This window comes from Scleropages formosus, chromosome 7 (genome assembly GCF_900964775.1).
Source record: "Scleropages formosus chromosome 7, fSclFor1.1, whole genome shotgun sequence".
In the NCBI taxonomy this organism is placed as follows: Eukaryota; Metazoa; Chordata; class Actinopteri; order Osteoglossiformes; family Osteoglossidae; genus Scleropages; species Scleropages formosus.
In genome coordinates, this window is record NC_041812.1 from 6519661 (window position 1) to 6536025 (window position 16365).

The 16365-nt window shown below is 47.4% G+C and overlaps 1 protein-coding gene across 1 annotated transcript in view; it reads right to left on the reverse strand.

The window, feature by feature from the left end:
* The window catches only part of LOC108937540 (POU domain, class 6, transcription factor 2-like), a 71192-nt gene that overhangs the window by 17347 nt on the left and 37480 nt on the right, over window positions 1-16365 (reverse strand). The window contains exon 4 of the mRNA XM_029253680.1: window positions 15636-15991. Within this exon, the coding sequence (XP_029109513.1) occupies window positions 15636-15991 (356 nt within the window). The remainder of the gene's footprint in view (window positions 1-15635; window positions 15992-16365) is intronic.

A 16365-nucleotide genomic window follows, 5' to 3' on the forward strand; every position in this document is an offset into this window, starting at 1 on the left:
CTCAGTCTTGAGACAGCAGGTGCCATCCTGTTTAGAGTCATTGGTTTGTAATGAGAGGGTCTTGGGTTCAGATCCCCAATGCTGCTATAATACCCTGAAGTGAGGTGCTTACCCTGAAGAGCTCCAGTAAAAATTACCCAGCTATATAAATGGGTAAATCATTGCAAGCCGCTCAGTATACAATTGCAAGTATAAGACCCCTTGGAGAAAAGCATCTGCTAAATGAATAAATAATAACATTGGCTATGTCATGTGGAAAATTGGATACATAACATTTTACAAGTTTCAGCCTCCTTGTAAGGGTCAGGCGGTGGTGTTAATTTGTCCCGTTATTGAAAAACTTTTTTTTTTCCCTCTGGAAAAAAGCGCTCGGGAAACACTGCGTAACAACACGCTCTCGAAAAAAAGAAAAACACCGCATGAAACCGATTTGACTGACAAAGGAAACCCTGCATCTGAAGTTACTGTCTCTTCAGACACTTGAAAGAAAACAGTGTTTATTCAACAATGAAAATAAATCTTTTGTTCTAGAAGTGGTGAGCATATAGAATCCATTGTGCAGAAAATAATAGGTAATAACAGGCTTCTTTTCACATTCACCAGAGACATGCCCTTCCATTTTTACATAAAAGGCCTACGAACACAGCACATTTCTTAGGCTGAGGCCAGTGAGCTACTATTTTTTATTATATACCACAACCATATTTTATTACTGTTTCGGAAATCTAATAAAAAAAAAAGGCCACTGAACAATCAATACTTTTTCATTGATACTAAAAGGTTAATCCCATTAACAGCAACACAGCATCTCTTTTAAAAGCATATTATACGTTAGCGATCTAAAGCTGTCTCCAGCCATGAAATTCAGGGGATCACAGAGCTTTAGTGGGAAATGCAGAAGGGAAGGGATGGAACTTTAGATCACATTCATCCAGATAATTTGGACGTAGGAAGCAGAGACTGCAGCAGCGTGTAATGCTTATTGTGTCCTACGAATTGTGGTTAACATGATTTATTTTACCAGGGACACTTCGTCATCTCCTCACGCCTAAGCCAGCAGTGCTATGCGTTTCTCATCTGCTGATGGTTTCCTGACATATCCCTCGGAACCTCACGCTCTCCAGAGACCTGCCGAAAGTGTGACGTCCAGCCTCCGGCATGATCTGGCGAAAAGACAATCTCTTCTCGGACACGGCTAAACCCTCTCAGATGGGAATGCGATACCTTTATAAAGGCGCCGCCAGATTTGAGCAAAGCCTGAAATGGAGAGAGAGAGAGAGAGAGAGAGAGAGAGAGAGAGAGAGAGAGAGAGGCCGCCTTCCCACAAATAAATATTTACGGCGGAAACTTTAGGCGGCTGGCTAGCAGCTACCTGGGAAACCCTGCTGACCGTTTCCTTCGGCGATGCCTTCAGCGATTGCATTAAAAGATAATCCCTGCTCAAGTGCCACTGGACAGATCACTCTTCTGGCAAGAGAGTCTGGAGAATTTCTGAAGTGATAAGCAAACATGTCCCAGGCCATAGAAGGAGCAGTTATGAATTATGGACCCCCCACACCATCCAACTCAGCGGTATTAGAGCATAATTCGGCATGTGGGGGTGGTAAAATGGAGAACCTCCAGGAAGTAATTTTTTTTCAAGAAATACCGGTATTTGTGACAGCTTGCCCCTATAAGTGATGCTAACTGTATCTGACTATATAGAGTTCTCTGTTCAAAGTGATTATTGGTAGGGAGCCTGCTGAGAGCCTTTGTCATTTCTGGTTTCTCAATATTCCCCTTCAAACATGGGCAGAAAGTTGGCTGAGTGTGAGCCAGCAGTGCAGGTTGGGTAGGCTTTCCAGCTTAGATGCAACCCTGTTGGATTGAGCAACTGTTTATGATCAGGCTTCTTAAGTCTAGACCTGACGTGGACATCATTCTCTGCTAAAATCCCGCCTCTTTCCAAATCAGTACGTTCGACGGTGCACCGCACCCACTCAGTATGTCGGCTGGATCTAAAGGATCCAGAATAAGGGGGATGTGGCCTCTTTTCCCAAGGCAGCGACGACCATCGTGGTTCATCCATTTTTTTTCAGAATGTCCCAACTAACGCAAAGAACATCATCACTGCCATGGAAATAATGAGGAAAGGTTGCCTCTTATCTCAGCTATTGAAGGCACAGAGACTGTAAGGCCTTCTGTCCTTGCAAACAACATCCCTGGATGAGGGCAAGAATTTCTCTAAGAGCATTCCAGCCTTCAGTTAGAGCCCACCGGGTAACAGTGAATTAGCAGAAGAATTCAGTGTCACATTTTATAAACAGAGCCAAAACCACAATAAATTATGAAAAGGCCACCTTCTGTACTTTATGGAAGGGTACAATTTCAGCTATTGAATTAATACATCAGTTAGAAATTGGATGACAGACACAACAGGATAAGAGAAGAAAGAGAGGCGCAAATGCAATAAAATGCAGCGGAGCTTATTTTTATGCTCCACTGAGTTTTCATTTAACTGTTTCTTATCCTTAGAGCATCCTGAAGGATCGATGTGAAGATCTTGTGGAAATACACCAGTTGGAAGTCTTTTCTTACGTATCAGACATAACCTCCCCACACACACTGCCACTCTCATTCTTTTCCATGTCGGTGTGAAGTTAATCAGCTGTGATATGAGAAAACATCAGACTCCCTCGTTGGTCCACCACCAGCCTAACGTCCCCAGTCGAAGGGAACTGTAGTCTCAGCGATGCTCAGTGCCCAACCTGCCCCCCCATCAGGGTAGCACATGTACATGGAAATTCCATTAAAGTGGCTAGAAAACCACTCTTCCTCCACCTGTCCCCCAACACCTCCTGTTATGGCTCCACTTGTCCTCCTCATAGGGGACTTCTTCAAAATATATTTCCAGGGGACTGCCGAAGTGACGGAAAGACCTGGAAACAGTGTAAATAAAAGAGTACCGCCGTGCATTGTCTCTGAAGACACTCGGATGTGTACGAGGGATGGGAGAGTCTCGCCGGTGGACAAATGAATGAATAAGATGACCGCAGGATGCTGAGATGACTTTGTGCGGTTTAGCCGCCCGAGAATCGCGGGACACAGAGCCCGGACAGCAGGGCGATCTGCCTTTCAGGGAAACGTTTCCATCGTAAAGCAAGTGACATTAGCCATAACCAAAGGCTCAATGCAAATGAAGTGAAGGGCCAAAGCCAATATAGGATGGATTCTGACTCTAATAGACCTGATTTAGTGCCTGGCAGAAACACTAAATCTTCACTTATCATTACCTGCATATGAAATTAATGCAATTATCACACATTTAATAGTTAAATAAAAATTGACTTTCCTCCATATCTCTTCTGTCTTTTGGTAATTGATGCTGTCAGCAGTTTATGACATGGTCTAACTTTAATGTAACTTTGACACTTCATGATAAGTGTCAAGATATATTACTGTGACATATACATTATATGAATAAATAAGAAAACCTTAGTGAAAATGGCAAGTAAGAAAAATGACCGGAAAGTTCTAATTTCATCCTGAGGTCTGTTTTATAACGTGTTCCTGGGGTGAGTTCTATTCTTTGCTTTGCTATTTGAGAAATAAATCCCCCAACTGATCTACTCTAATATCCAGGTGATCAATGCGAAGTGCTCTTTTGATGGCCTCAATTCAATACATAAAGGGATACCTGTGTCTACGCTTCCTAAACACAATAAAGGTAAATTATTAGTGCCCCCAACACTTCCAAAAATAAGGGCTCTAATGAAGAAAAATACAAGGTTCAAGGTGATGGGAACCATGTGTCATCTGGTGGCTTCAGTACCAAGATGGATTGGAGGCAATGCGCCTGCAGAGGAGAGGTTCTTTGGTCTCCTCCGGTTAGCGATCAAACCCGTCACCCATGCTCCAGTGATATGTTTCCCTTGAATTCTGTTAAAGTTGTTTTTTTATATATAAAAAAAGGAGTTAAAGAGAAATAGGTACAGCTAAAAGAACTCGGCAAAGTACCACCTAAGCATTTCCAAACCCTAGAAAGAGGGTGTGGGTTACTGGAGGTAACACCACATCTCTAAAATACTTAATCTGGACCTATGTTCATAGTGTATTTGAGTTGTGTTACGGTGAGGTGGGTTTGGCTGGTGCTCACTGTGTGGCGGGTCTAGGGTTCGAGCTCTGCTTGGGGTGCCTTGTGACAGACTGGCGTGCTGTCCTGGGTGTGAACCCACCCCCTTTGGCCTTGCGCTCCATGTTGGGACAAGCGGCTGTTGATGTTGGTTGGATTTATATTACAGCCAAAAGATATGTGTGGATATGTTGTATTTTTTTCCAGTGGTACTTTTATTTTGGAATAAAACTCCAAAATCCAGCCTTCTCCACTTCATACCTGAACACTCCCCAGACCAGAGACATGTTAGCATGTTAGCATGTCTCCCAGGGTAAAAAATATTTTTATGGGAGTGTACTTCCTCTAGAAAAAAACAAGATGTCGGGTGTGTCTTCTAAAGACATTGTGAACGACTCCCTTGTGGATGTGTAATGCCCGTCATTCTTGGGTCTGGGATGAGTGTGTCAAAGATGTGAGACTTGCTGAGTGCCACTGCCACGACAGGGTGGAGTTACGGTGGGGTTTTTTTTTGGGGGGGGATAGAGTTCAGCGCTAGTACTGATAGGTTTCCCCAGATCTTCCCTGAACTAATTTTTAAGAAAACCTAAATGTGTACGCATGATATGAGTGAGAGATTTCACTTCTTTTTCAAATGGTTTTCAGACATTCCCGTGGTATCTGAGATCCGGTGCAGATATTCAGGGTTGACGCCATCGAACCGCTCGATACTACTCAATGCAAGAAGACAACATGTCCTCTACGATCTTTCTTTTGTTGTTGTTTTATAAAGAGATGTTTCAGACACTGAACTACAATTCAAGCAAAAAAGTAACCCAAACGCCCTTTACCGGTGAACAGAAACAAGGCACATTCCATGAAGGAAAAGAAATGGAGGCCGGCGTTGATTCCCTCTCCTGGAATGAAATCAAAAACCAGTCTGAATAAAATCAAAAACCAGTTTGAATTAGCAAGGGCAGCTGGCTGGCTGCGTGCGCCACTTGCTTTTTTGCCATAGCACTTGCTCTGTCTCGCACGCCTAGTAATTATTCATCTGAAAAGTAATGTAGCGTTGACGGCCAACAGACTAATTTTCTGCTCGAGTCAACAGTGCACATTCATGTTTTTTTTTGCCCCCCATTTCTTGCATAAAGCAATTTTCTGCCATGGCGAAAAGCTCGCCTCTCCCGCGTGGTAATGAGACTCCTGCCCCCGCCAGCCGGCATTAGTCAGCCAGACACAGCAAACACATCTCCTCGCGCGAGCAATTAGCTCCTGACGCTAAGCTCGCTTAGCTCCCGGAGAAAATTAACTTGTCTGCATCGAACTGAGCGGAAATGCAGGCAGCCTGGGAAGCCTCTGTTAAGACTATGATTGACAGCGAGGTCCTGTCACATCAAAATGTGACGAAGGAGTTGTCCTGCCGAAGCACGTTTCAACATAGCGCACGGTGCCCGTCAAAAGTTTGAGCACACCCGCTTGAAACCGGTCTTGCCTGGGCAGCAAAATGCAGAAGCTCGCTTTTTCAATTTACATTTATTCATTTAGCAGGCGCTTTTCTCCAAAGCGATGCACATCTCATAGAAAACGCAATCTGTGCATTAAGTGAAAAGCAGTTCTTGCTTTTGCTCATTCAGCGTATGTTTTCGTCCAAAGCGACTTACAACGACAAGCTACCTACAATTTATGCAACTGGGGAGTGTTTTTTTACCGGAGCAATTTTAGGTTAAGTATCTTGTTCCGGGGGCGCGGGGGCGCAGTGGCGCAGTGGGTTGGACCGGGTCCTGCTCTCCAGTGGGTCTGGGGTTCGAGTCCTGCTTGGGGTTCCTTGTGATGGACTGGTGTCCTGTTCTGGGTGTGTCCCTTACGCCCTGTGTTGCTGGTTAGGCTCCGCGACCCCACATGGGACAAGCGGTTCAGAAGATATGTGTGTGTATATCTTGCTCCAGGGTGCCACAGCTGGAGGATGGATTCAAATCTGCTCTAATCACTGCGCTACCAAGTGTCCCATTGATGTACTTACTGATCTTATGGCCTCAAAAGTCAAAAAGTGAAATATATGGCTCCAACCGCTGACTATTTGCGATGCGCAGAGCTGAACACACAAGTTGTGCATTTATGGATCCCTCTGTACCGCATGGAGGAGGCAGTGTGATGTCTGGAGCTGCTTTGCCGGTAACACGGTGATTCGGGTCTTAACCATAATGGCTATCACTGCAAACTCCAAAGGTACGCATACCGTCAGGTTTATGGCTAGCTGGACAGTCCTTCACTCTTCAGCATGACAACAACCTGAAACATCACTCAAAGTTGTTCAAAATCTATCTGATGAAGAATGAAAGTGAAGGAACTCAGACCAATGACCTGGATGCGAAATATTCTCAATTGCAAAAAAGCATACGTATTCATATATTTAACATACAAGATATTGCAGGATCTTTAAGTCCACAAGCCCACAGAGACTTATTTTAAGCATTAAGGAAGTAAAGAAATAAATTAACCCCACTGACTTGCAGAACGTTTATTTTCCTTCTCCATTCGGCCCTTAAGTGTCTTCTAAGTGCAATCAAACAGCCTCCCAGGGCTCTCCCTCTGCAAAAGGGCTTTTTTTCCCCTTCCACTGTGGTAGAATTGGGATCGTTGCCAGTCTCCTGTACAGATGCCAAGGAGAACAAGCATATTACTCTTTGTTGTCTTGGCCATAACAGTGAGTCCTTCCTTAGGAAAATTGAGCAAAGAGGCCCTTTAAGTAGTGCTTCACACTGCCTGCTAATACCCACTCATCTGACCCTAAGTGTGCGCGCGAGCACACGCATACACGCATGCACACTGCGCACTGAACGTTCCTTTGTTCATTCTGCCGCGAGCACAGCGCGTGCACTGATCAGAGGTCCTCCGTCAAGAAGGAATGTCTCGTAATTGCACTCTGCGTCGCTCCATCCACCGACAGCACGTGAGGAGACGGACAGCTAGATGAAAATCTGAAAGGCCCTGCCTTCTGGTTCTGCGCTACTAATGGATGAAAACAATGTCCCTTTCGCTCGATACAGCGCACGGCGTGCAGGATGCTGCCACTGCATAAATGTTCACTGATTCCAGGCTGGTACACATCTCCAGAAAAAAAGATTAATATGTGTGCAAACACCATATAATTGCTAAAACAATTTCATATGCGCAAAGCATCTTGTACGCAAATGACCTTAATTAACCCGCAAAAGAGGAACATTGGATTTTGCGGAGCGCGTGTTGTCCGACGCGTTGTTTGATGCGGTCCACACGTCAACACCGAGCGCGGGGTCTGCAGCAGATTGTGAGGAAAAAGCTGTTGCGTGATCAAAGGCATTGGAAAGGGTGAGAAAAGCTGTTAATATAAATCAGAGCCTTTTGCCAGGCTGTTTACGTCACGTTAATGTAGCTCAGGTGGCCTGCCGAGAGGAGGTGAGGTAGTGAAAGCTATAACGGCAAAGGCCAGGTGTGATTCTAAGGCTGATGGAGGTGGATGCATTGATTTACTGGGGTCTCTGACCATGGTAGATTGTCAGTGATTGAGAGGCAAATGAGGCTTTATGACAATTATGGTGAATTTATGAAAATTCTTTTTTTAGTGATGCATTGCTTTGAGCCGTGAATTGAGTGGCTCCCGTCTAGGCGTTTGACTCTGGCCACAGGCTCTTAGCCGGCAGAAGAAACCGGGATGAAACCCAAACAGGTGCAATGTGTGTATTGGGGTCAGGAAAGGCAGGGGCCTGTTGCAACACAAAGGGAATGCATCTCGATTGACGAAGACCGCTTGTGTCGAAGTAGGACCATTTGTGAGAGGTGCTGGACATGGCGGAGTGAGAGAGACAAACATCTCATCTGTTGATGGTGGGACGGTGGAAAACAGACATGAAAAGCAATGGGAAAAATGGAAATGTAACAACACGATGAAAGGTGAACGTGCAGAATATCACCTGAAAGCGAGAAAAAAAGAATCCAAAAATTTTGTCGGGAGACAAACGGGCAAGACAGCGAGGGAGGGGGAAGGACTGCCGATTTCAAAAACGCGAAAGTAAAGAAGGAAAGAGAGAAGAAAAATCTGAAGTCTGGTACATACCGTGTGGGGGTCCCTGCCCATAATACCGTAACATCGATCCCCCCTCAATGTAACACTGACCTCCTCCCCTTGTTCTATATATAGCTTCCCCCACACTGTAACACTAACCTCCACTTGCTGTATCGCTATAGCTGTGGTCTGGAAGCCAGGTACAGTGGGTCTCCTTCGTGAGTGAGTCTGCTGATGGACCCCCCCCCCCCCCCACGAGCCCCCTCCACAGCCTAAGCTGCCGATGTAACCCACTGGAGTGGCAAATTGCACCGGCGCTACAGCTGCAGGCCGACATTATGATTAATTTGATCAGTAATTTCTCCTGTTTTTCATTTTAATCGGCGCGGCCGTTCTGCCGCAGCAGGTCTTTCAGATCTAATTAAGATAAATTCCAGTGTAACAGACCTGGCAGCGCAGCTCCCTGGGCGTGGAGAGGCCCTCAGCTCCAATCAGTCAACGCCCAGGAGATCCTGCGTGCTGCACATCAGCGGACAGCCCATTAACACACTTAAGCACATTTGCTAATCTCCACACTGGCTTTTCTGCGCCACCTATTCCCCCCCTGAGAACAACAGCGCAGAGGAGCCCGAGACGGTCTCACTTCCCGCCAGGGCTACACCAGAGGTTACTCCTCATCGGGGACGTAACCGTACTCCGAGTATTTAGAGGTGGAGTGGGGGCTATAACGGCACTGACTCATAAAAGATATGGCACTTTTCCCAACAAAGCCAATCCCCACACTGGTTACAGCACAAATTATCGTACTGAACGGTTCTCTTGACTCGACACGTTTTCACCTTGATGTAGATCCCATTTCTGACCAGGCATCAAATACCAAGGGCTATTTTCTACATTTAAATTAAGCCAAATAATTCTCTTCTGAAAACAACACATCCCAGCTGAATCCTTGCTACTGTGGTTTTACTTTTTTCTTTTCATTGTGGCACTCCCCGTGATTGCTTTTATGTTTCTGCACATTCTCGATCAAAAAAAGGCACGGTGAACAGCGCTTGTGCCTCAGACTTCCCGGGCCACGGCTGCGAATGTGGGTTCGAGTTTGTCTCGGTGTGTGTGTGTCCTTTCCACGTTCATGTGGATTTCCTCAGGGTGCTCTGGTTTCCTCCCACAGTCCAAAGACACGTGTCTCAGATTGGTTACTCTAAATTGCTCTTAACGTACAACTGCGTATTACACCTCTCTGCTATACGTAGGTATATCGGACATCACAAGTCGACTTGGACAAAGGAATTAGCCAAATACTAGATAATAATAAGCGTACATTGCTTTGGAGAATAAATGTAAATCCCATGTTGGAAAAATACATGTTGCATTCATGTAAAAACATGCAGCTGCACAGAGGTTAACACTGTTTACAGCGTGGGTGGGATCTCAGACCTCTGCAGCTCTTTGGCTTCCGCGCACAGACAGTGCAGTGAGGTTAATTTAGAGCGATGAGCGCCTGAACCTCTGGGGAGATTTTTAAACAGATCTCTACAGGAAGTGAATTAGCTCACTTAAGTGATTCAGTGTGTAGGGTTAATTAAAATCGAGGCGGCCGCGGCCTCGCGAGAAAGCCCAGGGCAGGATGATGCTTCTGCTCCTCTGTCACACGTCGGCCCTTCAATCACGCTGCTCATTGAGGCACTGATTGCTAATTGCTGCGCGCGAGCGCTCGAGCCGCCTGCCTTTTTTTTTTTTTTGTTTTATTGAAGGAATTTATAGATAAAGGCAGAAAAAAATGAAGGATATTCTGTAGAATGCCTTTCATTAAAAGGTGATTTATTCCTATCTTGTTAAAAAGAAGGCAGGATTATGGCATTATCCAAATCCAGTAATTAATCGCAAGGTTCAAATTTGTCGCCCAAATTTAGGCAGCCAATTATAACTGTTGAGAAAGCAACTATAAAATTTAGATTACCACGTAATTCTGTTACACCTTTTAAGCAACTTTGGTCTTTGTCATTATCAGAGGTTCTACACTTCTTTTTGGAATGTATGGTCTATAGACCTCATTTAGCTGAAATGATGCACTTGTGTGTGTGTGTGTGTGTGTGTGTGTTTAAACTGCCGAATTTGACATTTGATACTCTTTGCATTTCATTATAGTTTAACTCATTCAATTACCTATGACTGGCCCGATTTGACCACACATCCCACAGGTGCTGTGCTCCACCTCTCCCTGATCGATAGTCAAAAATTAGAGCGTGAAGATTTTCTGTTCTGGCTCCGATGTGGTGGAATGTCCTCCCCCTCTCACTCAGAACTGCTGAATCTCTCTCTACATTTAAGAAGGGTCTCAAAACTCTCCCCTTTTGGACTCACTCCTCCCCTGATCTCAGACATAAACGATAAACAATTCGTTTAATGATGGAAAAGCCCTTATGCAGCTACTTGTGTGATTTACACTGGTCCATATGGTGGGATGTAACAAATTCACTGCACTCCAGAACCACGTGTCTCAATCCAAAATCTCTCCTCCTGTTGATGTTTTCTTCTCCGAGATGTACGTCGCTTTGGAGAAAAGTGTGTCCATGTACAAAATCTGAAGAAAACATAAAAATCAATGAAACCGGCGATCATTAATTTCACGTGTTCAGACGACCGGCGTGAAGGAGGTCACGAAGACTTATGGCAACCAGATGAAAGACACCACCGTGCTTAACCGGCAATGACGGCAACGACGGTCGCTGGTGAATCTCAGTCTTTCTCTCGTTTCCCATCACGCCTGTCTGTTGCGATAACCGTGGCAGAACACAATTATTACCCAGGCACCCCTGCCAGCCGTGCATTGCGGTATGTCCTTTACCGTGATTTCCCCCCCTTCTGCGTTCGAGTGGGACGTGTGCCGACCACCAGCATCCCTCCGGAGAGGCGGCAGTGACTCCCACCCACGTGCGGCTACAGGGCGGCGAGACACGCGACCTTTGGCTCTGCACACAATCAGACACCTGCGAGCGCACCGCGCACTCATCGAGTGGACTTGTGTTCAAGTGTAGGTGCGCAAGCCACACCCCTTCGTCCCTGAAAAAGGGCCTTCAAGCCTCACGGACTTGATTGGACGGAACGAGGCAATTTGTTAGTAACGGCGAAGGCAGCGCCCTCGACTCTTTGTGAAGAGGATACAAGAGGCAGCATTTCCCGAGTCTGGCGGGAAGATTACGGGGCGCTCCCTCCTTCACCGGCGACGGTGCTGATTAGTGGGTTGGGTCCGCGGAGCCAAGGTTTGCGGGTAATAGAACAGCGGCGAGGATGACACGCGCCGCGAGATCAGCACGGTGTTAAAAGCCAATATTTTGGAAGCCTGGATTTTTTTCCTGGCAGCGAAGACAAACACGGTGCCGTCTTCGCTGTGCAGCGACAGAGATTACGGATGAACGAATAACAGAATGGAATGTGGTATTTTTCTCACCTATAACCTGGCAAAGGCAGCATGGCGGCCCAGTTAATAATGTGACTCTAAAAGAGGCTTTAAGGGGAATTGTAATGGTCCCATTAAACTGTGAGCGGGGGATGGTGGAGAGGCGGGTCTGAGCGGTGCCTCGCTGTCTGGCGGGTATGGGGTTCGAGCCCCGCCTGGGGCGCGGGGCTCTTCCGCGCGCCTCGTTCAACGTACAGAAGACGGCACCGGCAACCCCCTTCCGTTCCTCCCTCGTCGTGAAAACCGCACGGGCGGTCAGCTTTGACTCGACGGCCTCATCAACAACATTAAATTGCGAGCAACCTGAGTGGCAGCTGGAAACACACAGGTGACTTTTACATTAACACCTGTCGTTAGAGCACCGCGCAATGCAAAGGAGTCAGCTGTGCAAGAGGCTTCCCGTCCACGTCTCCTGGCATGTCGGACGTTCAAAGAGTCCATCGCTCACAGCCTGGGCCGCGTTTCTGGATACGGCTGCTTCCAAGGCGACTGGACCCCGGGGACCATTAAGCCGGGCACAATTTGTCCTCTGAAGCCGGGCCGGCCTTTGACAGGGTGGAGAGGGGTGCGGAAAAACAAATGGATAATCTCATCCCAGCCATCAAGAGTGGCCCTCCACAACCCAATTAGAGTCTGACACTGATAAATGAAATGGGGGGAGAAAGGCGATCCGGGTCTAGAAATGAAAGCGGGGAGGTGTAGCAGGAGCCATCATCGGGCTCGGAGGCAGACGGACGAGGTGTGGTCAAACACACGGAAGCGAGCAAAGGTCAAAAACGGGCGCAAATAATCTGCGGAAGAGCGTACAATTAAAGAGATGTGGAGACAGGCACAGGTTCCAAAGTACAGACCTTGGAATGAACTATTGTTAATATTAACATCCAACAACATCTACCGCGCTGAGGTTCCGTCCAGGAGAAAAAGACGGTAAGAAGTTCACCGGCGATCGCGCTGAACTTTTCCCTATTTCTCCCGGAGGTGAGCTTAATGCAGAACAGCCTTGTAATAACTGTCGCGGCTCTTCGAGAAAGGCCCGGGCAGATCTGTGGCAAATGTTTCACGCTATTAGGCAAGAACAACGGATCGACGACGTCTTCAACCGTCCCCGTTCACTGCTGTCCAAGCAAACCATATACCCCTTCACCCGGGAGCGCTAATGTTTACATTTATTAATTTAGCAAACACTTTTCTCCAAAGCAACTTACAGTGTTAAGGTTGCAATTGTGTACCCATTTATACAGCTGGGTAATTTTACTGGAGCTATTGAGGGTAAATACCTTACTCCAGGGTACCACAGCCAGAGGTGGGGATCAAACCTGCAACCATTGGATCCAAAGGCAGTAGCTCTAACCACTATGCTACCAGCTCTCAAAACACAGACATTCCGTTACACCACTAGTTAAAGCTGTCATCTGGCATTTGAGGGTCCCGGGTTCGAATGACTGTTCCCCTCGATTGAGGTATTTACCCTGTAAACGGTATCAATTACCGAGTCATATGAAAGGGTAACAGCTGTTAAATAGGTCCGCACAAAAACGCTGTAAATCACAATGAAGAAAGATGTCAGCTAAATTGTTATTATTATTATTATTTAATAATAAAATATGGGGAGGTGCGGTGGGTTGGACCGCAGTCCTACTCTCCGGTGGGTCTGGGGTTCGAGTCCTGCTTGGGGTGCCTTGTGACGGACTGGCGTCCCGTCCTGGGTGCGTCCCCTTCCCCCTCCGGCCTTACGCCCTGTGTTGCCGGGTAGGCTCCGGTTCCCCGTGACCCCGTAAGGGACGAGCGGTTCTGAAAATGTGTGTGTGTGTAATAAAATAATAAGAATAATAATAAGAATAATAAAGGAAACTGTGCTTTCATGTCTCCCCACGATGGAACGCTTAGAATTGTTATACTTTTTCTTCCAGTGTATATTTACTGTCTTCGAGCAGTTGTCTGGTGAAGGACGGAACACACCACACACCCTGCATTTAGCATCAAAGCCACGCAACACGAAGGCCGAATGTGATTTATTGTCCGTGCGCATTTGGGAGAGATTAACCCTTTCACACCTTCGCCTCTCCATATTAGTAAGGGCTGACAGCCCCCATATAACATCGACAATATAATGACAATTCCCCTGGACTGCCTTTCAGATATTATGATAACATATATCCTAAATAAAGTTTCGCAGCTTCATCACAGCGAGACATCATAATCCTAAATGCAATTTACGGCCTGTGTTCATTTTGCGCGAGTGTGCAAAAGCCACTCGGAGTAGGAAATGGAAGCCTAAACCGTTTATTCTCCATTTCAATTCTGCTCAGGGAGACATGACAGCGCATGAGCGTCTTCTTCAGAGCCAATATTTGTAGTCTCTCGAATTTCTCCAAACAAATTCAATCATGTTTTCGAATTACCTTGCCCCTTATTCTGACAATCGTTTTAGACCCATCTCTGAAACAATATTTCCCCAGACAGATTGTAGCTAATGTAAAAGGATTAGGTTTTTAACCGCAAGCTTAAAAATGAAGGGGGGGGGGGGGGGGGGGGATTGAGCATAATATTCAGCCTATCGCAGTGAAGGCACTAGAGCGCCGTCTCTTCCAGGGCCCCGATTTCGATCGTTACCGCAGATCTCACCGCCTTTACCGATGCAGATATAAACTGTACATCCAACGCTTATTTTCTTCCTGAACTCGAGCTCTGCGGTTTCGGAGGAATCCGTCAGCGCGTTTCCAAAGCGCCGCGGCCCACATCCACCCACCGTGTTCCTTTAATGCGCTCCGTTTTGAGGACCTCTCCGGGCTCCCTTTAGTCCTCCCGTGTGTTTTCGCCGGTGACCCTGCCTCGATTGACAGCTGGGGGGCAGGTGGATCTCGCACCTCCGGGGAAACATGCACTTCTCCAAACGTATTTTTGTGTGGGTTACACCATCTGTCCCACAGCACGGTATATTCTCACAGCATCGACACGCCGTGTGCATTTTCGCAACATCTACATACCGCAGCTTAAAATCCAGATCTGCGTTTAGAAGTATCGATCGGACCAACTGTGCCCTGTAGTTGGCTGAAGCAACGTAATATTAATGGTCTTCGTGACTGTCCGATTTCCTCTTTTCGTTTATTTTTTAAAACGAGAAAATTAAATCACATACACACATTTTCTGAACCGCTTGTCCCATACAGGGTCGTGGGGAGCCGGAGCCTAGCCGGCAACGCAGGGCGGGGAGGGGACACACCCAGGACGGGACGCCAGTCTGCCGCAATGCACCCCAAGCGGGATTCGAACCCCAGACCCACCAAAGAGCAGGACCTGGTCCAACCCACTACGCCACCACGCCCCCCTAGAAAATTAAATCAAATTACAAATAATAAGAGTGGACGTACTCCGAGTTGAGCGTAAGATCGGGGGACTGGAAATGAATAAAAAACATGGGATGAGCCACAAGTAACACACACACACACACACATTTTCAGAACCGCTTGTCCCTTACGGGGTCACGGGGAACCGGAGCCTACCCGGCAACACAGGGCGTAAGGCCGGAGGGGGAAGGGGACGCACCCAGGACGGGACGCCAGTCCGTCACAAGGCACCCCAAGCGGGACTCGAACCCCAGACCCACCGGAGAGTAGGACTGCGGTCCAACCCACTGCGCCACCGCACCCCCTCGCCACAAGTAACAACAGTGTTAAATGGTGCGTCTTAAAGTGACAGCGCCGGTTACCCTTGTACCTCACTTACAGTCGGTGCTTTTTCACCGAAGCAAAGTACAGACTTAAAATACGCAAGATTATTTAATTTGGACAGACAGTTATTTATTTATTTATAAGAATAGGAGCAATTATAGGGTAAGTACCTTGCTCAAGGATACCGCAGCAGGAGCTGGGATGCGAATCTACGACCTCCAAGTTCAGAGGCCGTGGCCCGAACCACTACACCACCTGCTGCCTCATGTAGTGTATATCTGGTCCGGTTTTTAGATTATTATATTAATTCTTTTTTCAATGCGTTACGGACTTTGGTGGCCTCGTCATCTGCAGAGCTGGAGCGCCTACCTGCCGAGGAGTGGGCGTGCTCAGGGGCGAAGGCTGTCTGTGGGCTGGCGAGTGGTTCTGCTTGTGCTGGGGGGAGCCGGCGCCCGGGCCAGCCTGGGGGGGCTGAGCCGGGCTCCGAGGGGAGGGCGAGGCGGACGCGGGGGCGGAGACCGAAGCGGAGGGCTGCTCCTGTTTAGCCATCGCCTGCTGGTGCGGAGCTGGCTGCTGACCGGGCAGGTGCGGCTGAGCCGGTGCCGGATGGTGCGGTTTCTGCTGCTGCTGCTGCTGCTGTTGATGCTGCTGCTGCTGCTGATGCTGGTGTTGCAGCTGCTGCAGCTGCTGCAGGTGCTGGATCTGTGAGTTCAGGGATGAGGTAGCTGTCACAAAGTGGAGGGCAGAGAAGAAACAGAAACAAGACGCTATTATGAACACCGCACTGGCGTTGCACGGAAAGGTGCGTTGGACGAACGGGACACACGTGGCGTCCCTCTGCCCCGCAAAATTATGTTGCGCTCACCTGGGATCTAAAGGATCGCTTCGCGGGCCTACCCAAATCAGAGCGATCGCTCACGTATAAAAAGTACTGAGGTGTCTGTCGACGGATGCGTCTCTTTATAAGAATTACCGTGAGATTATCGGAACGCGGCTCGGCAAAGGGCATCCGAACACCACCGAACACTGAAAGGGAGGAATCTATCAAACACTTCGGTTTATTTCTATAAATGCATTCGTTTATTGTGTAAGAAATGAA